The sequence below is a fragment of the Eupeodes corollae genome, chromosome 3 (assembly GCF_945859685.1).
Source record: "Eupeodes corollae chromosome 3, idEupCoro1.1, whole genome shotgun sequence".
In the NCBI taxonomy this organism is placed as follows: Eukaryota; Metazoa; Arthropoda; class Insecta; order Diptera; family Syrphidae; genus Eupeodes; species Eupeodes corollae.
Window position 1 is genome coordinate 134,746,407 of NC_079149.1, and position 26,368 is coordinate 134,772,774.

Sequence of the window (26,368 nt, forward strand, 5' to 3'; positions counted from 1 at the left end):
AACATTAAGCCGTGTATGCATATAATTTTGTTTTACGTTGTACTGTAGCCTAGGTCCATCATATCGATGGAAAATTAAAAACTATGTTTATGCAACACACAATAACTTTTAGACCTTGGTGACATTTCAAGTGGAAATCTTTTGCTTAGTTTAGAAATGACATATAAAAATGACGTTTTATTAAAGTTTTTGACAATTTTCATGTTAATTTACACTTTATGCTTTTGTAGTCTTATTGTAACAAAAGTATTCTAAGTAATGTCCAACTGACAGTTGTCAAAAAACAAAACCTTATTCATAAATAATATACCAAATTTCTAACTTTTGTGGGGATTTCTTTTTCATCCGATTTCTTATTAAAATACGGATTAAATATTTAGATGGTAAAACACATTAATTTTGACATTCTAGGTTTGACAAGAGAGTAAAAATGTATCCGGGATTTGCACCAAAATGCAAAATTGGACACAAATAAAATGTATAATGTCTCGATCTGTTCTAAGTTTGTTAAAAGTGATAAAAAGTTCGCTTAAAAAAATAATATGTTCACTGAACTTAGCCCAAAGCCCATTTTTTGGCAGATGACTGTGAATAAGTGAGAATTATTTGAGAACTGTCAAATATAAGTTGAATACCAAAGAACCAAAGAAGTATGTATGTCTATTTAAATAGAGAACATTTTGATAAATTTTAAAATATACGAATATCTTGATCATTATATAAATTATTCACATTTTTTAATTGATTTTTTTTAAGTAAATAAATTCTATGCAATGAAAGTTGTTCCACTTAACGCATTTAAATTTTGTTTCATATACTTATTTGCTAAATCTAAAATTTGACAGCAAATTTGAAAAATTTTCCAACATTTATGTATCCATTATATTTAACAAATTAAAGCTAAGCACAAACCTGGATGCCAAACCGTTGCACAGCCAATTGTCAATATTTTGCAATAGCATAATTTAAAAATGAAGAAAGGAAATGCAAAATGCAAAATGAAAGGCTTAATCGATTTTTATCTGAGAAAGAATAGTAAATTCTGGTGATAGTGACAGATAAATAGCTGTCAAAATAAAAATGTGATATTGTTTAAAATGAGGCTTCCAAACAAGACTGCAAATTTGTAGCTGTTATCTTTAAGTCTGTTAGCAGATGTCAGGTGTAAACCTATACGTTAAAATTATTATATCCACCCTGGATTATCTCATCTCCTGCTTATCCACTTTCTTAATATACTAAATGTCAATCCAACCACATGCTTAAAATTTAACTTTTTCCGGTTTTGTCATTTTTAGTTTTTTTTCGAATTAAGTAATGATATTGGCAGATGTAAGTACCTGATATAAAAAAACTTGACTTATATACTTTCTATTTTAATAAATTTATATTTTAATAAAGGATTTTGTAACTTGAAAACATAAAAGTTTGTTTCAGTTAACAAACAGTTTGGACGTTGGCTCTCAGACCAACAACGTCTTTCATAAAAACAGCAGAAAACGGGTAGGAATTTATTTCGAAATATTATTTTCAACACCTAGAATTCTTCAATTAATTTGAATCCAACCGAGTTGCATCACCATACCTTGACGGAGAACTCTTTAATAGTCATATTTGAATACACATATTTTGAGAATCATATTTTGACGTTTAAACTGATACCACTCCTGTTTACTGACAGTCACAAAACTGTCAACAAAAATATCAGTGCTCAAGAAAATAAAAAAAAAAAAATGATCTAGCAATCGAGCAATAGCCTACTTCACTTATTTTTTAGTGATTTAAACGAAAATGACAGTTCAGAGATCAAGTATATTTCATATAATTATATATGTACATATATCAGAGGCATCTGAATTTATTCTGCTCATCGGTTTGCTCTGCCGATTGCTTATAAATTTATTTGTGCTGTCAAATTGACTGAACAAAATTTTCAGAATTCTAAGATGCCAAACTGACCATTTGTAAGATCTGACAATCATCTGAACTTAGCCTTAGACAACCCTTTTACAATTTTGAAAGGCTTTGAAATATATTGGCTGTTTAAAATTCCTTACCAAAAACCGTTACTAGCAAAAATAAATTTATTTGCTTTAAAATGAAGTGCATTCAAAGTCTTATAAATCGCCATTCAATAGAACCATACACAGATGGCGTCACCATAAGCTAAGGAGATTTTCAAACACAGCTGTTGAAATGTCAAAATTGACATAATCTTTATTTTCTTTGTGGTGTTTACAACGAAATTTTTTACCCAATTTGAATAAAAGAAAAACTCAAGAATTAAATTTATGTTTCTTTCTCTAGAAATTGCCAAATCATATAAAAATCTAGAATTTCAATCGCCTAAAAAATGGCATGTGAGGTGAAAACATTCGCCAGCATCAAAGATCTCCACAAAGTTCAGGAATTCTTTGGTTTGTCTCACGGTAAGTCAACACATTCTCCTTAAAACTTCCAGCAAATAAAAACAACATTATTATAAAAAACAAATAGATGAAAACTGGTTAAATGCTGTCCAATACGCCATATCCCCAACCAGCGAACTAATTGCTCTGGCTCTGGGTGAAAAATTGGCTCTTCTGTCATCTCAGTGGGACAACAAAAGCCAACTCGCCACCTTCGCACCAAGTTGGTCTGGCGAGATTGTCAATCCCAATGAAATCATAACCTCGGTGATCTGCTTGCCTATGTACGGAAAGAATGTGAGCTCAGGCGCCGAATGGACTTGTGTGGCAGTGGGACTCTCTTCGGGGTATGTGAATTTTTACACAGAAACTGGCAACAAATTGTTTTCGCAGCAATGCCACGACAGCGCTGTCTACGGCATCAAATCACTTTACAAACGTGACTCAGAAGAATCACTTCTCTATATTCTCTACGACATTGGGGTTTGTATATTCAAAGGCGATGATATCTTCCCATTTCTTGTCAGCAAGAAGAATAATCTCGGTCACAATGCCGAGCCCGCCTATGGCGCCAAATATTTCAGCGACTTTGAGACTCCAGAAATGATTCCATATCAGAAATTCAAGTATCCCAAAGACCGAGAATGTGTCATCAATGACACAGTTGTGGCGGGGCCAATTAGAACTGGAACATTTGACCACATCGTCCAACAGAGTCTGAGTTCGGGACTGTATGCTAAAGTTGGTGACTTTCCTGCACAGAGTTCACTCGTGCTGGGAGTTGGAACAGAACCATATCTGGGACTGTACTACGCCGAGGAGGGCTATCGAACTATATCTGTTGGTGATGTGGCCAAGGATGTCCTTGGAATGGTCTATAAAAATGTCCTCGGAGGATTTTTCAGTTCGAAGCCAGCTCCAAAGACACCTGAGGAGCAGCCAGTTGGGAAGGAGACTTCAATGCGTTCTGGGAGTAGGATTTACGATGGCAAACGAGATGGTTTCAGTATTTGGATTGCTCCTGGCAATCAACTAGCCGTCATAGCTGATAACCTGGACCGTGTTATTCTCGTAGATTGCCGGCGAGGGGTGGCTCTTCGTGTTTGGAAGGGCTACCGTGACGCCCAATGTGCCTTTGTCAAGGTGAAGGAAAAAACGCTCAAGGGCGACAAAAGTGATCGCAGAAGAGCCCTTTTCCTTATTATCTACGCTCGCGGAATGGGATGTCTCGAGATCTGGGGCATGCAAAATGGGCCCAAAGTAGCCGCTTTCACAGTCAGCAAAAATGGACAGTTAGCGTACATGACCCATGGTCTGATGGGAGTTGTCACCGGAGCCAAATGCAAAGCAACTCTCAACTCATGTCTATTTCTCGATCCATCTGACCAGAGTCTCAAGGAGATAACTATTCCATTCCACTTTGCGTTGCGCGAAGAAAACTCCAAAACCTCCAGAGACATTCACTTGGTTCGACGGCTGAAAACTATTCTACGGGAAGATCCTGATACCTGCAATCTCGAGACAGTCAGAGAGATTTGTTGTGACTTCCAAACAGACGAAGTTCGCCTGCAGTGTCTGGAGATGATGGCCAAAAACAAGAAAATGCCACCAGAGTTCTTCTCCGCTGTGGTGATTTCCTTCACTTCGGAATCGAATGAAAAACTCGAACAACTCCTGGAATTCTATCGAAGACTCACGGAATTTTACATTGCCATGAAGAATCCTCCAAAGAAAGAAGAAGAAAAAACCTATGAGACACTTTCCCTCTCCGACAACGATTTGGAAACAATTGAGCAGATAATGGAACTCTTGGCCGACCGGCCCACATCCAACGCACAAGCCACCCAATCGAAAGTAACTTTCCAGGTAAAACACCAACAAGACGGAGAGTTCGTGGAATACCTGAGAGTGTTCAAATCAAACGACGGCATACCCCAACTCAACCCGGACAAGAGCAATTTGCTTGGAAGCATAAGTGAGAATCTTTTTAGGAATTGCTTCAAGGGCCGCTTCTGTGAACAACATTTCAAGGAATCTGCTCGAGCTGCTGCAATCTCTAGCGAAGATCTAATTGTCTTGGCATTGAATTTCTGGCTTGAGAAGACCTTCACCTATACCTCCAGGTTTGTTTCTCAATTTTCTATCATTTCCAAGGCGGTATTATAGAGTCGTTTGCATTCCAGGGAGGAAATCATTAACGACATGATGCATCTTGGAACCATCGTTAGTGCAATTTGCGATCTAGCAGGGGATAAAGTCAAAAGCTTTTCCTACAATTCAATCTGCCCGTGGTGGCAAGCCGTACGAGAATTGCTTCTGGAAAGTCCACGTTCCCTCAGTCTGATGGTGGCAATCGTTTGTCGAACTGTTGCCAAAACTATAAGACGCTCGCAAAATGATGTGAGGAACTCTTCGATGTGTTCCTTTTATGAATGTAATAATTTGGTGTTTTTTTAGGGATCATGTGAAGAAGGCGACGAGGAAGTATGGGAACAAATCTCGCAGGACGAAGCCCAATGGTCTCTACTCATTGGAAAACTCGATGATATCGCTGTCTTAGGAGCAATCTTAGAGTAAGAGAGAGAGGCACACTTTTTTGAGGAGGTATTAATTTTTGTTTTGTTCCAATTTAAAGATCACCCATGCTCAGCTTGGATCCAACAATGACCGAACTGCCTTACGAAAGCCCAGACTGCAGCTTAAAAGCCATAGTTACCAAAGGCAAAGGAGTTGTATCCGATTTGGCAACCAAGTGGCTTTTGTACTCTCGAATCCATCCGACAAAAATTCTCGAGCGTGATCCTTCTGCCGCTGATCAAGATGAGGAACCAGTGCCGAGGCGCTTACAAGTGCTACGGCGTCATTTCCCCTTCAGTCTGGAATCTGGTGTTATTTTGAGTATGATGTCGTGGGAATACATGGTCCACTGGAGTAAAGAACTGCAAAGTCTTGACCACATGAGAGCTAGTCTCATATGCTTGGGCACTTTCAAAGAATCCGACTACGCCCTGAAGCACGGCATGTGCTGCATGATCTGGAATGCCACCATCAAGTATCCCCTGCAATCGACAATGAAAATGATTCAGAAAGCCGGACGCATTCCGGATGACAAGACCTGTCTCCAAGAAGTCGGAATTTGTTCGAGTTTTGTCGGGGATTTCCTTGATCTTTGCTTAGAATTTCTTATGCACTTTGATATTTCCATGAGTCATCGCAAGAGGGAGCTGAAATTTGAGGAAATTCTATCTGATGGTCAATTGCCGCTGCACTATATCGCCTTGCAGCGGAATCACGCAATTCAGGAGATCCTCCAGCTCCACATCGAACTCTGTCGAGTTCTGCAGTTCATTGTCTTCTTCCAGATGAAGTATTCGAAGCCCATCACAACTCTGTTCGATGCCATGGCAAATAAGACATTTTTCGCTGAAGTGAATAAGGAACTGCCGTACGTGTTGCCCGAGGCAGATATGGTTCTGCAGAAGCATCGGGAGGAGTTCCTTTGTCGAGTGGTGACCGCTTCGATGGATCTGATAAGAGAAGATCTCGAGCAATTATATGTGGTGGAGCACACTTGTTGGATGGAGAAGGTCTACGAACTGGCCGAGTTGTGGAAACTCGAGAGAACTGGGATCAAGCGACATCAGGTAGGTTCTCCTCCCCTCTCTATTAATTGTGGATTTGCAACACTTTCGTTGTTAGATTGTTGAAATGTATGCCCACGGTTGGGACTCCTATGCGAATGATCTCCTACGCGACATGGTTGACGACATGGAAATGGGTAAGCTGCTTCTTGAAATCGCCGGACGTCGAATGAATCTCTTTGCCAAGACTTCTGGTGAGCGGTTCTCAAAGATCGCATCCGTTGGCCAACAACTGCTTCATTATCTCGACAATTTAGTAAGTGTCGGAGGCGTCTACTATCCCCAGACTTGATTCTTTAAAAACAAATGTATGTATATTTTTCTAGAACGAGAACAAGTCAAGTGGCATTCAGATAACAGCTACGTCTCCAGACGAAATTGATCTGATTTCATTGACCAAACTAACTACCGTTGCCTATGAATGTTTGTCAAAGAAAGAGAGTAAATATTTGCACATAGCTGGTCAAATGTTCGACGCTTGTAGTGTTCTACAGGAATAGGCCAACTAATCTGTGTTTTTAATCGTTTTTCTATGTTCTTCTTTTCCTAATTTTTGTTTTCTCATTTTTCTAGAAATAAGAATGAAAGCATATTGAAATATTTTATCAGTTTGTATAGCATGTGATATATGTTTTGTGAATTGTGGCAAGTGAGGATAATGAAAATCCAATTCCAACATCTTGAGTTTTGCCACAAATAAATGTTCAAAGAATCAACAACAAAAATATATTTTATTGTTTTTTAGTCTAATTAGTTTTTCTTTAAATCTTGGTCATTCGAGGGTAACTCTCTTTCAGCGCTATGTAAATGAGGCTTATGTGAGTATTGGGAGGAAAAGGCAACAAAAATGGCGTAAGCGGTTAATGAGGTCAAAACAAAGTAGATGCTGTCATCAAGAAATCCAAAATTCAATACGAGTGCTTTAAGTCATCCCAACATAAGTCGTAGCTATATCAACACCCTTAACTACAGAGCTTCGTCATTAAATGTGAGTGTTGACTGAGATGTTGACGAGATGTGGGGTGAAATTAAAAGTGTTTTTATGGAGGCTGGATCCGAGACTGTACCTAGGCGTAAGAGAGTTAGTGACTCTTGGATATCCCAAGACACCTCGGAAAAAATCGAGCTTCGTAAATCGTTGAAGCTGCAAATAAACTCCGAGACAGACGCTCAACGAAAGGCTGAATTGCAAAACGAATATTGGATTGCAAACAAGATGGTCTATCGTTGTGTGAGACGTAACAGGAGGGTGAGGATAGATAGACTCGCTGATAATGCTGAAAACGCTGCAAGAAGAGGAGATATCCAAAAATTGTACCAAATAGCCAAAGAAGTTGTCGGGAAAAAAAGCAACAACAATCATCCTGTAATGGATGTGGATGGGACACTATTGGTATCAATTGAAGATCAACTTCGAAGGTGGAAGGATCACTTTTGTGCTGAAGTTCCCCAACTTAACAAGATGCGCAGATCCTGCAGGGGTATTGACATCGAACCCCCTTTCAGTAGCGGAAATTGAAACAGCTATTAATCTCCTCAAAAACAACAAAGCAGCCGGGCTTGCCAGAGTACCAGCGGAATTCCCGCCCCAGCAGCTAGTATCTTGCAACCGCTTATACAAACTGTCCAGTAGTCCTACAAAATACTGAAATCATATGTTTCGAACCGACTCTTTAGAGAACAATACGGCCAAAATTACTCGACACTAAAGAAAGTAGAAGCCGGTGTACCGCAAGGAAGTGTACTAGGGACAATCTTGTTTTTTTTATATACAGGGACAATTCCAGTCAATGCTATTTCTTTGTCCAAAGCTAAATAAACTCTTAAGTTTTGATTTGTAGGGATGATAATGAACACAACTTGGAGATTTTGTATTTTTATTTTGTTTTGCTCACTCAAAGTTGACGTTTTCAACTCTCTGATCTCTATAGCTTAGATTTTCTCAACTCTTAAGAAAATTAGAACCAAGATAAAGATATATACATAGTCACTGAAACTGGCGTGTTTCTTGATGGGATTTTAGGGAGTGCAGGTGTTGTGCACCCGAGGCCGTTTTGGTGTAGGAATGGCTCAATCAAGAGTTCTTTCACGTTCGTTTCACTTTTGAACATAAACGTACCAGCTGTTCAGTAAAATGAATACCGTCCAGAAAATAGAAAAATACAGAAGAATAAATGCTTAAACGGCTTGAACTCCTATGAACCAGTGTATTTTTCTTTATAAATAAGCTTTTCAGGTTTAACGACATTAAACAGGTTCGAGGATACAGAAGAAACTTAAAAGTAAGGCGAGTTTCTAATATTTGATTGTTGAAGTGTCAAAAAATTGGCTTCCAATTAAGACAACTTTATTGGAAACTTGACTGGAAAGTAAGTCAAGAAAAATCTCCCCAACTATCAAGTCAAGTCAACTTTTGTCAAAATGATAATTGATCATGTTTTTTCATTTAACTTAAAGCTGAAATTTATTATTCTATGATTTATTTATTTTCTGCACAACTTCATTTAATGCTTTCTGTAAAAAGGTTCCTTGTAAATATGGAAAACAAATAAGTAATATTTCTTTACAATACAAAATACAATTAGTGATGGACTTGTTAATTATGACAATAAGACAATAATGTTTTTGATATTTTTTCTACGATAAACATAAAGCAGAGGTGTGTGAAGTTAAGTTCTAAATTAGGACACTTGAAAAACTAACTAGTTGCCTTGGGGAAAGTTTACGTCCAAAGAATTAAATTGACTGTAAATAAAGTCTCTTATGTTGTCTCCATTCTTGACAACATAAACTCGCACACAGGAATGGTTGAGAGTTGTAAGTCACTAGGCCCTAGTTCTCAACCGACTGTTGCGCCACCCAATTTATTTATTTTATGTTGTCTGACCCTGCCCAATGTCTTAATATTCAAAACACTTTTGAGTGTTTTTAAGAAAAAATATTTTAGAGGAATACATAGAGGCGGAATTTTTCCTCTTTTCTAAATACTATCACTTTCGATTTCTCCAGGTTTATAACAAGATTCCACCGTTGACAGTATTCTGCCATCTTATTTATCATGCCTTGTAGTATGTCTGGCTTATCAGCTAATAGCACACATTAGCAATCGAATTTGCATTCCATTCAGCGAAATACCCCTCCTATGAACAAATGGATATCATTTAAATAGAGTGCGAAAAATAGTGGACTCAGCAAGCAACCTTGTTTAACACCCATCGTTTTTTCAAATCAGTCTGACAATTGTTCCCCATCGCATACAGCAGCTTTTCTTTTATCATACAGATCTCTTATAATTGGGATGAGTTTCTCAGAAATCCCTAAAATTTGCAGTTTGTATAAAAGTGTTCTTCGGTCGATATAGTCAAACGCAGCTTTAAAGTCAATGAAGGAACAGTAAACTTTCTTGTTATCATTCATTTGAAGTTTTATGATATTGAAGAGGTTAAACGGATTATCAGCAGTGCTGTAGCCTTCTCGAAATCCAGCTTGGAACTCATTTAGGATACTAAATTCTTTTTCCCATTGCTGTAGTCTTGTTAATAGAACTCCGGCAAAGCTTTTTCCAATAGTGTCCATAAACGATATCCCTCTATAGTTTTGGACGATGTTCTGATCACCTTTTTTGTAATTTGAGAAAATAATACTTTTTTGGAAATCTGATTCCACTTTTCCACATTCGAGCATTCGATTGGAAAGTTTAGCTAAAATATTTATTGCTGATTGTGGGGCTTTGGTAAGGAACTCATATGGCACTCGGTCTAGACCTGGCGATTTATTCCTTTTTGTGTTTTGAAGAAATTCATTTAATTCGTTGACCGTGATTTGGTTGTCGAGAAGAGGAACAGCAAGATTTTGAGGCATGCTTCCGAAATGCACTGGAAGCGTGCGTGGGTTGAGTAGCACCAAGAAATATTCTTTAAAGTCTGCACTAGTCAAAGCATTTCCTTTCACAAATACAGTTGTTTTCAGCTCTTTTGCTAAACTCCACTCTTCACCTCTTTCAGTTTTGCGCCAATCAATTTGCAGTACTCTTTTTTTTGTGTTTTTACAAAGATTCTTGTAAGCTTTTTTTGTTTGAAGATAAATTTCTTAAATACTTTGTGACGCATATTTCCTCAGTTTTTCTTAACCAATAGAAGGACTTTTTTCTTGCTTTTTCACACTTTTCATTATACCATTTCTTCTTACCTTCCAATCTTTCTGTGTGTCGTTGGTTTCCTGCGACTGATTTTATGACATCAATGGTGTTTTTAGCAGTCCATTCTTCTCGGTCTTGAAATGCAGCAATGGCCACTAGCTTTATCAATGCACCCAATGCAAGTGTTAAATGTAGTTAATCAACCAAATTTTTTCGTTACCAACAGGTTTTTGGAAATTGGTTTGAAAAAAAAAAACAAAAAAAAAATATCGGTTTTAAAGAACTATGTATTATCTTGACGTACGATTTATTTAAACCATCAAATAAATGTTTTAAATAAAGTAAAACAAACACACATAAGTAAATGCAAAACATAAGGATTCTAAATTTGGAATTTATTCAAATCGTTCTTTCTTTTACGCTATTTTTTAAATGTTAAAATTAAAATTTAAATGTTAACATTTAAGTACTTAAACGTACAATTTAAAGTTTAAGCATATCCCACCTTTATTATTAGTCTATGGGTCAATTTATTTAAAATACAAATAGAAATATCACCGTACTTATAAAAGTACTTACACTAACGTTAAATTTAGCTTTTTTCAAAGAACTTAAAATTCTACAAAAGCGAGTGACTCACTTCATTTTACTGAAAATATTTTTCAAACTCCATCGAACAAGTGTTATGTACGTTAAAACATTAAAATTTCTCTATATTCAAAAATATTAAATATACAAATTGATAAGTAAACATTTTAAAAATATAAATTGTCCTTTATCCGAAAAACAAGTTTCGGTTGCTCTGGCGTATACTTAATATTTTGTATGCACCCTACTTTCAAAACTTCTTATCTTTTTCAAAACAATCCATAAATTGTAGGTCCTTTGTCTTTTTTAATATTTCCGGAGTAGGAGGCCTCTCGATGAGTTTGGTATCATGAATTTGCAAATGTGAATACACCGGAATATAGGACAATGATGTATCCAAAACTGGTTGTTGAACCACCGATGCTTTTCCAAGCAATTTGAAATGATTTCCCAAAATCGGATGCCGCAATGATTTTCCATACATTTGTTCCTTAGCATCATCGGGTTTCTCATTATATTTCAATTCCATTTTTGTAGTTTCTTGATAGTTCTTTATGCAGTCCACGTATTCACCACTTAGAACCTTGAGGGTAGTGGAACTTGCAACTCTTTGGATATCCGGAGGCAGGCGATATGTTTTATCCTCATCGACTGGATCCTCAGGTGACAATCGCAACCAAGGTAATGGAGTTCCTAGTGTCCCAAGATATCGTCCTCCCAAAGACCACAATCTACACGAAAAGTCATGACTTCCTCTATAAAAATCCAAGATAAGATAGGTTTTTTTAAAAATTTAAATTCTATTTTCATCAAACCTACGATAGGAGAATCCGCGGTTGATTTACATAAACGAGAGACGTTATAGCTCTTACGTGTGCCTTGTACGAATTGACAAGCATCGGTTCTGGTTGATAGCGAACTATCCTCTTGGGTCGCGGAGCAAATCGTTCCTTGCGCAAAAATATGAACTTCAATCGCAGTTTTGGCATGCTAACGTAAGTCTTTTCCTCTTCGGGAATACTGAAAGCAAGAAAGCAACAAGTAGCAGCAAGTATATAAGTCGGCAATAACAATCCAAGAAATTGTGGGTGGATATTCAAATTAGTTTTAAGGATAAGTATGTACATTCCCGTATCTCGAAATGAATGATAGTAGTTCCATAAAAATGTCAGCATATCATAAAACAACCTCAAGAATTAGTATATAATTGATTATGGGAAGGTCTATGGTAGGGAGAGGTTGTAAACCGCAAAACCACATTAACTAAATAAAATCAGGAAGGGTTTGATTTGTTAGTCGTGTGTCGTGGGGATGGGAAAAAATTAAATGAAGAAGTTAACCCACATTTGACATGCAATCCTATTTACCACTAACTGTAGACTTCTGTGACAAATCTTTCTTCGAATTCCAGTAATGTTTTTTGTGGGCGGGGGTGGAATTTATGATTTTGTCAACATTTCGTGTTTGTGTCAGGAAAGTTTTGCAAAAGTATTTTTCTTTAGATAAGTTTTTACTCGCTCCCTCCCTGAAGTGATTTTGTTTTTGCAATAAAATTATGTGGTAGTACCATTACCATTACTTTATGGTTTATTTATGGACTTTGTAGTTTGAAATGCTGTCTATTGGGAACGAATCAATAAGGATTCTTATACCGTTAAATAAACCCAGAGCACAGAAATATTATTTAGTTTTTTAGTTTAGATTGAACATTTCAACTTATTTTATAAAGTGCCTTAACGTCGATATGTAGACCCATTTTATCATAAATGAGGTTAAGTCAGTTAAAAACAAAGTTAGACACATTTTATTCACTATTTCTTAACTCAAAACGAAAGCCTTCAAGTTGATCAATTCTAGAGTTGACGGACGGTGCTACCTATCGCTATAAGGACAAATTATGGGAGAAGAAGACAACGGAAGTCGGAACGAATTGTAAAATCTTTGCATAAAAAATACACAAACAGAATTTGAGGGATCGAGCGTGCTAATTTTCCAATGGCAATGGCACCGAAAAGACTGCCCAAAAAGGAGCTACCAGCACTAAGTGATCCATTGGAGCAATTGACAGTGGTTTTGACACCTTCGACTTTGGGTGTTGCTGTGCTCTATTAGGTGATAACGACCAATCAATAGCATACCAATTATGGCAAAAGTTTTTGAAAAACTGCTTCTGAAGAGACTTAGCAAAATAATAGAACAAAGAAGGTTAATCCCAAACCATCAGATTGGCTTTAGAAATAAACATTCCACGATAGACCAAGCTCATAGAATTTCGGATGTAATAGAAAAAGCATTAGAAGAAAAACAAGTATGTTCAGCTATTTTCTTAGATGTTGCTCAAGCTTTTGACAAGGTTTGGCATGAGGGACTTGAGTACAAACTGCAAAGGGATCTTCCCAGGCAGTACTTTGAAATATTAAAATCCTATATCTCAGACCGATTGTTTAGAGTAAGGTACGATCAAGAATACTCGGAATTGAAGAAAATAGAAGCCGGTGTACCACAAGGAAGTGTTCTAGGTCCTACCCTGTATTTACTATACACAAGGGATATTTCAGTTGGTAATCACACCATAATGGCTACTTTTGCAGATGATACCGCAATTTTGGTACCCGACAAATGTGTCTCTAAGGCAGCCGTCGACACAGTGAGATCTTGGACCGAAAAATGGCGTATCAAACTCAATGAAACAAAATCTTCACATATAAACTTTACAAATAAAAAGATAAACAATTTTCCAACAATCATTAATCAAGCTGTACCTTACGCCAATACGGCCAAATACCTTGGAATGACTTTGGATGCAAAGCTTTAGTGGAAAGAGCACATCAAAAAGAAAAGAGAAGAACTAAACTTGAAATAAAGAAAAATGTTCTGGTTGCTTGGTAACAACTCTGATTTATCAATCCAAAACAAAATAATGCTGTATAATCAAGTACTAAAGCCTGTTTGGACCTATGGAAACAAACAAATACCGAAATCATCCAAAAATTCCAAAACAAAGTCCTTCGTGGAATAGTTAAGGCACCTTGGTACATAAGAAATACCGATCTACATCGTGACTTACAAATAGAAATGGTTACAGAAGTTGTTAAAAAATACGCTGAATCGCACAACCAGAGACTGCAAAGTCATACTAATTCTGAAATGTAGTCTGTCTTGAATATAAGAAACCATGTTCGGAGATTAAGAAGAACCAAGCCTCATGAGCTTATGGTCTAAAAAAACATGGGAAAGTATTAAAAGCTTAAACTTCCCCCAAAGTGATTGTATAAAATTAAGAAGTCGATCCTTCAAAATTGGTCCTGATGAAGAGGTGGTTTAAGTGGTTAAAAGTCCCTCACTACTTGGTGTCGAATACTGCCAAGTGTCTTTTGAAGATTTCCTCCTGTCAAAAAAAAATCACATTCAAACATCGTGTACTGTCAGAAATGACGTCCAATTGTCCAGATGTAGTTGGCACGAAACATCTTATTTTTTACAACTGATTTTAAGAGCAAACAAGCAACAACTTTAATTGAATAAACATTAATCAAACAATATATCAAGTTTACTCCATCAACTTCTATTATTTTGTGCAGTTGAGAAAATCTTAAGTTAATCGAAAGTTGAAAGTGTCAAATGTGGGTGAATAAAACAAAATGGGCAGGTTCAGACAACATAAGGGACTTCATGTGCAGTCAACTTCATTCTTTTAAGGTAAATTTTGACCCAGGCAACTAGTTAGTTTTTCAGGTGTCATGGATTTCAAATTCAGAATTTTACTTCACAAACCTCTACTTTCAGTTGATGGTATAAAAACTGCCAAAAACATTAATGTATACAAATCACTCCTCAGGCAAGCTACATTTTCATCACGATTTGCATTTTGAATTGTAAAGAAATATTACTTATTTTTTTCTAAATTGCCTAGAAACCCTTTTACAAAAAGCATTAAATGAAGTTGTGCAAAAAATAAACAAAGTTCGGCTTTCATTTGAATGAAAAAACATTATCAACTGTCATTTTGACAGAACTAAACTTAACTTGATAGTGAGGGAGATTTTTCTTGACTAACCTTCCAATCGTATTGTCGAAAATGATGTCCAATTCTCCAGATGTAGTTGGAACGAAACATTTTTATTTTTGACAACCGATTTTAAGACCAAACAAGCAACAACATAAGGGACTTCATGTGCAGTCAACTTCATTTTTTGAACGTAAATTTTGACCAAGGTAACTAGTTAGTTTTTCAAGTGTAATGGATTTCAAATTTAGTACCCGTTGCATGATGGTTAGTGCGTTGGACTGTCATGCCAGAGGTCTTGGGTTCGATCCCTGCCCATGCCATCTTAAGTCTTTTCAAGGGTACTGCCTCTTGCGAAGAATTGAAAAATCCTCCAAGAGTAACTCTTGCCATGAAAAAGTGCTTTCTCAAATTTGCCGTTCGGAATATAAAGTGTAGGTCCCCTCCATTCCTGACAACATTACTCGCACACAGGAATAGTTGAAAGTTGTAAGTCACTAGGCCCTGGTTCTTCATTGGACTGTTGCGCCACCCAATTTATTTATTTCACCTTCCAATCAACTTAGTTGCCTTAATTGGAAGGAACTAGTATTGTTCAGCCATTTGGAGACTGTTATTAAGTATTTGTTATTGTTATATATATAAGCTTGGGTCTTAAAGCCCAGCCACTAGTTTTATATGATAAAAAACAAAATAAAATCGTAAACTAATTATTTTAGGAAATTGGATGACTTAAAGCGAGTTCCAGAGATTGTTACTATTAGGAAGGAAGTTCTCTGTATATGGAAGTCAAATAAATTGTTAACGATCCACACGATAGGTTTAAAGAGGATCATATCTGACGGTTTGTGGATTAGTATAAACGCTGAGTCAAATCATTACGAAAATATAAGGGAAAACGTTGCTAAGCCAAAATGTAATTATTTTAACGAAGCAATTAAAAAAACAACGAAACTTTTTTAATGTTAACAAAATTCTTTCGTCAAAATAAATTGCAAAAGTTTTTAAATTTCTGCTTCAGCTTATGAAATTCTTCCATCAATAAACGCAGAAGTTTAAGTATTTCCTTATTGATCAATGTAAAACCTTTCGTTAGCTTATGACTTTTTTCATTAGGGTTATAATGGTTAACATTTATTAATATAGAAATTATCATTCGCGGATGATACTATTCGTTGATTCAATGAAATTTTTAATAGCTTTAGGATCGTTTTCATAAATTGTATACAAACTTTTATAGATCGGGAAAATTTATTTCATAGATTTAACGAACTTTTTTGATCCCTTCATTATAATTTCATAAATCTAAGAAGGATACATTAATGAACTAACGAAACTATTTATAATAATTTTGTAAATTAATGAAATTTATTCGTTAGCTGACGAACAATATGTTGTTGATACTTTTGTATACATTAACGATTTATAGTTTTTCCTAAAATGTGTAAACGGATACAATCTGGAGACAACTCTTTATGGGCTGTCTTCTAGGTAAGATCCGAGCCATGATATATACAAAAGAGTGGCCATTCAAGGGTCTTAAGGTCAAGGTACAGAACTTGGTGAATGATTTTATCAAAAGCTTTACTAAAATCTGTAATTATAACATCCACTTCATTTCGTCTGTCTAATTCGTTTAAAGGTTTATAAATAAATTCCCAATGATATGTTATTGTAGCATTTTAAAAGCCATAATTTTGTGAAGAAAAATTAGATAGAATAAAAGAGCTTCAGAATTGAAGACAGCCTGGCCAAGGCTCTAGCTATTTTATGAAGAGGAAAAGTAAATTAATCTTTTCAAAATTGTGGAAAGACGGCTTAAGAAAATTGAAGACGAAATAATTCTGAATTACTTTGATTTTAGAATAAGCTAAAAACAATATTGAGTTTTTTTAATCGAGGCTAAGCTTTGCTTCAGTTAACGCGAAGACATCATAAGTAAGTTTTTGGGGGTTGAAGAAAAATTTAATACCCTCAGAATTTCAAAAATGTCAAGATAGTTGAAATAGCAATCAAGTCTTTTAGCAGGTATAGAAAGTTTCGGAACTCATAAAAAGAAAAACTGTTGTAAGCATTGTTGGATCCTATCAGGAAGTTTTAAGAAAATTGGGTTCCGTCGAAATATTTTTAAAATTTGACTCTTCTGAAACTTCTTCTAGAAAATCTATTGATTATTTAATTGAAAGTTATTCCGATGCTGTATTATGATTTTTTGTCTATGTTTTAGTCTTACCAATAATTTTGAATAAGCCAAGCTTTTATATATCCAAAAGCACTTCCGGTGAATAAGTAACGATTTCTTTTATCAGTTTCCATTGCCAGAATACAATCTCCAGATTTATGAACCGCATTGAATTCATTCATGTAACCTCCTCCTTGATGATGTGAGTAAACTTGGATTGTCCCACTGTCTAAGGCCACTAAAAGACTTCCTATAGAATAAGCAGACCATAATTTTATTTTGTAAAAAGTCACAATACAAACCCCTATCAAAAACAAACCATGAACTGTACTCATTGGTCTTGATTGTAGAAACAATAAGGCTTGCACCGAAAGTTTTAAGGTGCTCTTTGTCGTCTGGCTCAAATCGTCCAGATCAAAGTCTTCACCTTGAAAAGTTTTTCTAGTCTGCAATGATATCGACTTACGGATGAGACGAGATAATCGCACTTGTGAGAGTTCATCGATTTTATCATCTTTAACGTCTTCCTTTTTTCTATAGATGAGCTAGAAAGTATTTCCAAAACAAAACTAGATAAGTTTAACCTGGCTAACAATTTCGACCTACCTCAACAAATTCCTTTGGTTTCTGAACATTGTAGCGCCTATAGGGTTGGCCAGTTTCTAATTTCCAAAAAATGATCTCCCCCGAATAAGTTCCTGTCACCATGCCCTCATTTAGCTTAACTTCGGCACAAGTTATATCATCGCCATGGAACTTGAGCCACTTCTTTGATTCAGTCTGCTCCTTGCCCTCAACATCAGCGAATTCGGTGACGTATTTATCCCAGCCGACGGCAAATATTCGATCAACTATCCACGCCACTGCTGTGATCTCAAGGCCAGGAGTTATGCTCATATTTCGCACACACCTGGCATTGTTGTAATTCCAAACTTTCATGGAGCCATCTCGAGCTCCAGTGAGCAAATACTGCTCCAGTGGATCGAAACAAGCAGCGGTTATTGGGATATCTATCCGTTCACCGTAAATCATTTGGGTGTGGCAATTTTTGATTATGATCTGCCTGCGCCCGGTCCACGGATCCCAAACTATAATATAGCTATCTAGGCCGCAAGTTACAATATTCCTGAAGAGCTTATTGTAAAGAATCACTGATACTGTGTCCGCATGGGAACTTCCATCAGTTAGATCCATTCGAATGCGGGGACAACACTTGATCATTATGAGCTTCCGGCCTCCAACAAGCAATTTCCGAGAATGTTTGTCGTAGTAGTAAGCGATTTCTGTTTCGGTTTTTGGTATCATCTGATTAAGATCACTGAAGGTCTGCAGAAGATTATGATCCTCAAGATGCCAGACGTTGATTATCTTCGTATAGTCGACGCTGTAGATTTTTTTCTCAGCTGGTTGGATGAAAATGAAAATTATCCCTCCATGATGACCTGCTAGAATCGCCGTTGGCTTCGAAGGAATGTAGGTGTTCCAGAGGCGAAGGTATGAATCCGGGCCACCAGTTGCTATAATCCTATTAGTCTCATCGAGATAAAACGCTGATACTCCCTAAAACAACCACACATCAGAAGAAGAAGTATTTTTGATACAGAGAAAACTCTTTTATAGAATCTTACCAACGGTACTCGGAAATAAGTTTGCTTCCAGTCATTCCATTTGACTGCAATGGTTCCTGGACACCGTACCCTATATTTCTTTGTGTTTCTGTACTCTGCTGCCGCTAAGAGGATATTCAATTCAAAAGAGAAGTACAGTTTTTGTATCAGCTCCGTGTGAAGGTTGAGAAATTCTTTGGGTTTAAACAACGGATATTTTCCACGAAGCACATCTGACCAATAAAGTTCGACAAGTGATGCTCCAGGTTTGCTCTGAAAAGGACCTCGCAGATGTGGTGAAAACTCCAGCACCCTGACATTACCACTAGAATCACCAAGGACAAGCTTCGACATTGCTGACCCGTTTCTGTCAGATCTATAGGCCATGCAGTAGACTGCAAAAGGCATACTACGAATTACAATTCGCAGATTAAAATTCGAAGCCATAGTCTCATGGAAACGTAGCTCCCGTTCAGTAGAAGAGGTGCAAATTATGGACACATCCGATAGAGCTTGAATTGCCAAGACCCAAGTGGTCATTTTAAGGAAGTCTACAAAATACAAACATTTGAATGCAAGGCTGAATAATTAAAATTGAAACTACGTACAGCTATCTGATAATCCACGGCGAACGGGATCAAGGTCAGTGGACCAAAACCTAACGGTGCCTTCTTTACTTGCCGAAAGATACAAACCATTAGATTCTGATTCTTCATCTCCCTTTAAATAAACTCATTTTTATTTTAATAATTTTGTCAGACCCAAAATAATATACACCTTCTCAAAACTCTTCATATGACTTATGGACACAATAGGGGTTCGATGTTCCGATTTCTTAATCAATGGAACTCCAGAAATAGGCAGAATCAATGTTTCTTTTTCACCATGCGATTCATCGTCCTGAAAGCCATGAATCAAATGTGTCACAAATTCATCCCATTCGATTGTGTAGTACTTGTTTTGGTTGATTATCAAAAATAACCGATTGAACTCATCATCAGTAAATGTTAGGTTTAATGCTTTCAGGGTCGCCCGAAGTTCTTTGTTATTGAGTTCTTGTTTGGGATGATCAAGAAAAACGTTGTACAATTTTTCGATGTCTGCACGGCGCAGTCGTTCGTGCAGTCTAGTTGGACGTTCTTCATGGCGCGTTGCATATGAAACGGCCGAAGGGCGGACTACCTTTTCAGAATTGTTGTTATCAGCTAATGTTAATCTATGTGACATTATTTTTGTAAATACAATTCGGAGCGACTTAAAAGTTTCAGTTTAAATTGTTTTTAAACGATAAACATCTTCAAAGTAAATAGAATCTTTGAAATACTAAAAGGAGTATATTGCTCTGCTTTAAAAGGTAGATTGTAGCCCTTTTGGAATAGCTCTTTTCCACGAGAAGTCTTCGTAAGTTTTTTCTCTGAAACGCAGCTAAGAGATCTAGGTGCCATTCATAAGAACCTGGACCATGATCCTGTGCAGAAGCAGCTCAAGAGTTATGATAAGGCTTCATGATTTATAGAGCTTACCCTCTGCCTCCCTGCTCAAGAATTTGTAAACGATGTACGTCTAGTTTCTTTACAGTATTTCCTTGTTCTTGCCGTGGTTGGGACTTGAGGTACCCAGAAACGTCTCCTAAAAGAATTCTGAGTTCCGACACATTGATGACCCTTGGAAACATTCATTCCCGTATTGAGAAGGAAAACAAATCAATGAAAAAGAAAACAAACAACAACAGATTTTTTTAAGTGAATTTATTGCCACAATCATATCACTCCAACGAGGAGTCTATTTTTCGGTGTACAGTTCTCAGGACGAAGTCGTGTTAATATCACCTCATAGCCAGCTTCCTCAGCGTGCAGTTTCCTATCGGAATCAACAATATCCATGCACATTTGCCCCTGAAACGTTGTTTCCGGTTTACAATTGAGAGTGCCCAGTTCGTGGGCTTGATCGGCGGCGTGTGCTATGTGCAGAAAATCCTTCTCGTCCAACGCCGATTGGAATTTCTTGCTCAGTGGATACTTAATGTGGGGCATTGGCTGAATAGATCCGTAGCAACATGGACAGCAAACGAACTTCGCTCTACTGCGAATGCATTGGTTAAGGACAATGTCAGTGGCGGTGCCACAGGCATGTAAGGATGTCCCTATGTCGAAGATGCCCTCGAAGTAGTCGATGTTGCATTGGTAGAACAGGCAGTTGGTCAAACCCAGTTCTTCGCATCGGTCCTTGGCTTTTTGCAGTGATATTGCTTTGTTCTCGAGGAACAACACCGAACACTTGGGAAGGGTGAGCGCCAAGAGGATGCCCAGATGGCCAGTTCCACTGCAAAAGTCTATTATTCTATCACCGTCCTCGGCTAAAGATTTCACGGCATTGGCTACGTTCTCCAGCTGTTGTCGCTTTCGGTCCAGTCGCTGCTCGGGCAGGGCACTGGTTTTACTTTGGTCTGGCTCGATGGCGTTCCAATCGATTGGCATATCATAAGCAACGTCTGTGTCGCTGGAGAACTCAATTTGCAGTGGCGACAGCTTCTCCAAACTCTGGTCGATCTCACTTTGCTCGGTGAAGATTCTGTTGCGGGGTTTGTAGCGCTTCGGGTCGCTCTTGTACAAACTCGTATGCTCGTAATCCGGCAGCTTGTATGATGTATGAGTTTTCTTGGATATGTTGATTTCGGGGTAGAGTTCCTCCAGAACTTGTTGGCACTGCTCATCTGCGGATTCAATCTGAAAGCGAAAACCAAATTAATGTTAAACATCTAATTAATTTTCTGTTTCTCTTCGAACTTACCTCCTTCATCCATCGATGGAGGCGAGGAAATTCATCCGCCGTAACTAAGCTAACAGGCATTTGTCCTAAGATCAGTCTGAAGCACGGATAGAGCATCAGGTCAGCGATGGTGAATGAGATCCCCTCGGCGAACCTATGCTCGATACCCAGTGTTTCCTTTGGTGTTGTGCATTCGATGATTACTTTGCCTTTCTTTTCCTTCTTCTTGTTGGCATTCTCCCGGGCCAATTTATAAATGTTATGCATTCGGACTGGCTCACCCATGTGGGCTTCGAATCGCGGCAGTTCCTGTGGCAGCTCGTATATTCTTGACTCCGCAACGGGCTTTCCCACGAGGATCTCCTCCAGAGCTCGCAGAATATTCACCTCACAGAATCGCGTCCAAATCGAGCTCTCCGCCGGTGCCAGCAGACAACTCTGTTTGAAGCCCAGCAGTTCCCTTCGATTCGAATCTGAGTTGCGGTCCACAATCTCTCTGCACACCGCGCACAAGCCTGATATGAATGTGTTCTTGTCCTTGACATAAGCTGGCAATTTGAGATCCCTGATTGCTTGAATTGTACTCTTATTCTTACAGATTATCCTATCGTCGTTGAGCTCCTCCAGAGCCTCAGTGTTGAGTCTTATCTTAGCGTGTTCGTGGAAGTATGTCTTAACGTAGTTTAGTTTGATATTGCTCGGGGAATTCAGGTACTTGTAGACATACAGGGCAATGAACGAGTGAACGGTGGTGTATATTTCGGTTTGGTTATCTCTGTTGATCAGTTCGATTTCTACAAATAGTTGATCCATGTTGGTTATGTTTTTTAGTATTTTGTAAAGGAGAACAAGTGTGTCTAATTTATAAAGGAAGACTTTAAGCTTAGCAGAATGGAATTCTGGATTAAATAAAAAAATATGTAGAAAGTTAAAACAAAAAAGAAATAAATTTTGTTTTTCGTTTCGTATGGTTAATGGTTTGGTTTCCCTTTTAAGTTGAGTATGATAGTGACAGCTGACAGTAGAACGTATGATTGGCATGGGATGTGTCCGAGAGATAAGTTAAGGAAAATTAATTAATATTATTCTAAGGGTATATTGACATGACTTGAACATATATATGGTTATTCTGACATCACATCATAGAGGAAATATATTATTTTCCTTTAAACAGGGAACCATCAAGTTTGAGTTTCTTTTTAATTTCCTTAAAATTCTTTTTTTCCCAAAGAAACAAATATACCAGATATTCCTTTTATTGTCGTTTTGGGTGAAAAAGAAGACAATTTTCTTCAACTATGCGATTTTAAACTGTTTTTCAAAAATTAAGGTCGAAAAATGTTGACATTCAGTTCAAAATGGGATTGAATTTGGCTTTTTGCTGATTGCATTACATCAAATGGGACTTTTTAAAAACACTTTGATTTGAATTCCTTAAAGATAAAAGAAATATTCTGAAAGAAAGTTACAATTAATTGTTTTTGTTTAAAATCTAGTGTACAAAAATATTAATTTTAAAATAATGTTTGTTAGAATATTCTGCAGTACTATTTAGTCAAATTTTACCAAACGTCAAATGAACCTAACATTTTAAGACAATCCACACACGGCATTAAGTAACACTGTGTTCACATTAGATTCTGAAATAGCGAATACATATTTCAAACTCACTTCATTGTCTTTTGAGCTATCAAGTAAAAGACAAATGTAGTTGTGTAAAAATCCGTCACCTAAACCAAAACCATTTTTAATAAATAAATAAATTGGGTGGCGCAACAGTCTGTTGTGAACCAGGGCCTAGAGACTTACAACTCGCAACTATTTCTGTGTGCGAGTTCTGTTGTCAGGAATGGAAGGGACCTACAATTTTAGGCCGAATACGAACGACTAATTTGAGAAAGCACTTTTTCATGACAAGAATTACTCTTGAAGAAATTGTCAATTCCTCGCAAGAGGCAGTACCGGCGAAAATTAATTTTTTAATTATGGTGGCACAGGCAGGGATTGAACCCAAGACCTCTTGCATGACAGTCCAACGCACTAACCATCACGCCACGGGTACCACCATTTTTAAGACCATCTAAAAACGTCAATCTTTTTTATTTCCTTCTAAAATTTTTCATAATGAAATTCATAGATAAAGTGATTCAGAATACAAAATATATTGCATTAATGCACCTGTTGTCAATTTTTAAATTTATTTAAAAAAAAATCTATTGTAAAATTACTTGCTCTCATTTAAAAAAAAACTTCAATATTCTTGTTTAAAAAAACAGCTTGTGAACATAACTTAATGAAAACATTCTTTAATCAATTTTAAATTACAATCATTTTGTTTTAAGTGTACAAACTCCAACCAACTTCACGCTTATTTGCCTTTAAATTTTGACGTTCGCTCATTTCAAATTCTGACATCTCTCTTTTCTACCGCACGTGTTTACGTTTAAACAGTGCACAAATTTAATATTTTTCTTTTAAACTTTCTTTAAATTTTACTTAAAAATATGTCCGACAAGTAAGTTTAAAAAGGTTCACCTAATTTGTACAATAAAAATACATAAATATGTAAATTTTTAGATATGCTGTGCCTAACAAACTTCCTGGCAAAACTGTTGCAGTTCTTGCCCATCGTAAGCGCCGAATTCTTCAAGACAAATCGGTGGTCGAGCAGAAACGCAAGGAACGTGTGAAGCGCCTGGCCAAAGCAAAGGAACACCACAAGTTCAGACGTGCCGAATCCTTTGTTATGAACTACATAAAAGCCGAAAGGACTTCCAAGCGTATCAGGCAAACTTTGTTGCATACTAAAGTGACGAGAGAAGAAGACACAAACCAAAATCTTTTGGTTGTTATGAGACACGCAGGGTAATTTAGAGAAGAATTTACTTTTTTGATTTATTTGTATTTATCTTCTGTTTTGGTTTTTGTAGGAAAAAGATCTTTGACGAAACAACAAATAAAATATTCAAAACGTGGAACATGACAAAACGCCATCATACCGTATTCCTCAAGAATAGCAAGGAAAACCAGATTCTCCTGAGACTGGCAGAGCCTTTTGTGTGCTATGGATATCCCTCGTTGACTACAATCCGAGAATTGTTGTTCAAAAAAGGGTTCGCCATGATCGAGAAAAAGAAAACTCCAATTCAATCGAATACAATGATTGAAGAACAACTCGGCGAGAAGGGAATTATTTGCTTGGAGGATATCATTCACGAGATCTTCACAGTTGGACCAAATTTCGACACAGTAACTTCCTTCATTAGTCCATTTATGGTAAGTTAGAGTTCGTTTGCATTGAAGGACTTTGGTAAACTCATTAAAATATCTTTTTTTAGCTAAATAATCCTAAGGACGGTTGGCAAAAGAAAGTCAGTGTTAGTTACAAACGAGGTGGGGAATATGGTAATCGGAAAGAAGCTATCAATGAACTCATAAGCAGGTGCCTATAGATGATGATATTCTTTTTTTATTACTGTAGATTTTAAGTTAAATAAATGTTCCCTCTACTTTTGAAAATTATACGTTTTATTTACTTCGTTATTTCTTCTCTGGAGTTGATTGAAACGTTTCCCTAAATACGTATTGAAATGGCAAGTAAGGTAATTAATGTATACAGCTTTTGAAACTCAAAAGGTTTCTGGTACCTTATTTATGCCAAAGACACTGTGGGCACTAAGAAAGCAAGAAGAGTTTGAAACGATGTGCCTTAGTTTAAGTTCCTGAATATTGACAGGAAAAGACAAAGTGGTAAAGGAGACACACATTCGCCTAATACGGTTAAAGAACGAATATTGGTATTTTATATGAGTATGATGAGCATTTCTTAGGGGGGTGTTGGTACAACTTGCTAGTACACTAGAGTATTATCCGTTAAAATGTCGGTAAATAGCTCTTAAAAATGAGCTTTGAAAAAAGGACTTTGGCGGTTGTGCGAAATCTCTTTCCAATCATTTTCAATCTTAAAAACCGTAATGTTTCAGAGTTAGGTCTAATTTTAGACCAGCCCCTTTTTATGCAAATTGCGTACTTTGAATTCAGGAATTGCATTACTTAAAAAAATCGTTTAAACTTGAAATCCAAAATTTCAGTTCTTTTTGCCAACAAATATTTACATTATTTTTGGTCCTGAAATGTTTATAGGAAATTTGGATCCCAAACCACATGAAATTTCGAAGTTTAAGAGAAAAGGCAAAATCTCTTTCGTGGTTGGAAAGTTCTTTCTTAAATCAGTTGTTTTAGTTCGCTATGAGAACTGTTCTAAGGTTTGTGATGTTCTTATCTTGAATCAAACATCCTCAAAAAGGTAATCACACCAAGTTTTTAAAATAGTTTTGAAGAAGGATGGATGGAAGGCTTGGTGCCTTTATTCTTTTCCCACCATGGCCTTGCCATATACATTAGGAATGATGTTGCTTATCAGCTCTTACCACAATATGGTATTTGCACCAATTCCTTTTTTAATTATTTGTGGTTTAAATTCTCCGTAAATAAGCAAATTATTCACTATTGCTTCATTTATCGAAGCCCTAATTTAGAAAGAGTATCAATTTCTCGTAAATTTGATGCTTTTCTCTTATTCCACCCAATGAATTGTTTCGTCCTATCCTCGCACTGAAATCGTTGTTACGGGCGATTTCAATGTACACAATTCTTCATGGTTTCAACATTCAGGCCAGACAACACCCGATGGAGTGTGTGCAGAAATCTTCGCTGAGTTGAACCACCTAACTCAGCTGGTCAACGAGCGCACCCGAATATCGGACGTTGAAGGTCGGACAGAAAACACTCTTGACTTATTTCTTACCTCTGACCCTGATAAGTACACTCTCCTCTAGGCACACCTGACAATTGTGTTATATCTGTTCAGTTAAAGAAAGAGCTCCTAAGAGAACCGTTTGGCAATACGAGAAAGCCAACTGGGACGGTCTCAATAATTACTTCAGGATCTTTAACGGGTCACTATGCTTCCTCGATAGTGACGTTGACGCCAGCGCTGATATGATCACAAGTTTAGTTCTCCTGTGAA

The 26,368-nt window shown here is 37.0% G+C and overlaps 5 protein-coding genes across 6 annotated transcripts; 2 read left to right on the forward strand and 3 right to left on the reverse strand.

Moving 5' to 3' along the window:
- The first annotated feature begins 2,214 nt into the window (after positions 1-2,214).
- Positions 2,215-6,799, forward strand: LOC129949612 (rab3 GTPase-activating protein non-catalytic subunit). Its single transcript, XM_056061177.1, has 7 exons — positions 2,215-2,429; positions 2,497-4,531; positions 4,592-4,808; positions 4,866-4,981; positions 5,044-6,052; positions 6,108-6,305; positions 6,376-6,799. Exons 1-7 carry the CDS (start codon positions 2,354-2,356, stop codon positions 6,547-6,549), a joined length of 3,825 nt encoding a protein of 1,274 aa, XP_055917152.1. The 5' UTR covers positions 2,215-2,353; the 3' UTR covers positions 6,550-6,799.
- A 2,478-nt stretch (positions 6,800-9,277) lies between these two features.
- Positions 9,278-9,910, reverse strand: LOC129950827 (uncharacterized). The gene has a single exon (XM_056062746.1). It carries the CDS (start codon positions 9,908-9,910, stop codon positions 9,278-9,280), a length of 633 nt encoding a protein of 210 aa, XP_055918721.1.
- A 638-nt stretch (positions 9,911-10,548) lies between these two features.
- LOC129952683 (WD repeat-containing protein on Y chromosome) lies at positions 10,549-19,850 on the reverse strand. 2 transcript variants are annotated; one of them, XM_056065440.1, is made up of 8 exons: positions 19,348-19,850; positions 19,179-19,290; positions 18,592-19,121; positions 17,570-18,523; positions 17,283-17,508; positions 17,015-17,213; positions 11,595-11,795; positions 10,549-11,530 (listed from the first exon to the last, which is right to left on the reverse strand). In XM_056065440.1, the coding sequence occupies exons 1-8, from the start codon at positions 19,795-19,797 to the stop codon at positions 11,026-11,028; spliced, it is 3,177 nt and encodes a 1,058-aa protein (XP_055921415.1). In that variant the 5' UTR covers positions 19,798-19,850; the 3' UTR covers positions 10,549-11,025. The 2 variants fall into 2 exon arrangements, with proteins under 2 accessions (XP_055921415.1, XP_055921416.1); XM_056065441.1 differs by having other exon boundaries at positions 11,392-11,530; positions 11,591-11,795.
- Positions 19,851-20,298: 448 nt separating this feature from the next.
- Positions 20,299-22,356, reverse strand: LOC129951817 (glutathione S-transferase C-terminal domain-containing protein homolog). Its single transcript, XM_056064164.1, has 2 exons — positions 21,361-22,356; positions 20,299-21,296 (listed from the first exon to the last, which is right to left on the reverse strand). Exons 1-2 carry the CDS (start codon positions 22,150-22,152, stop codon positions 20,331-20,333), a joined length of 1,758 nt encoding a protein of 585 aa, XP_055920139.1. The 5' UTR covers positions 22,153-22,356; the 3' UTR covers positions 20,299-20,330.
- Positions 22,357-23,709: 1,353 nt separating this feature from the next.
- On the forward strand, positions 23,710-24,861 carry LOC129950139 (uncharacterized). Its single transcript, XM_056061975.1, has 4 exons — positions 23,710-23,854; positions 23,917-24,204; positions 24,270-24,615; positions 24,678-24,861. Exons 1-4 carry the CDS (start codon positions 23,844-23,846, stop codon positions 24,789-24,791), a joined length of 759 nt encoding a protein of 252 aa, XP_055917950.1. The 5' UTR covers positions 23,710-23,843; the 3' UTR covers positions 24,792-24,861.
- The last annotated feature ends 1,507 nt before the right edge of the window (positions 24,862-26,368 follow it).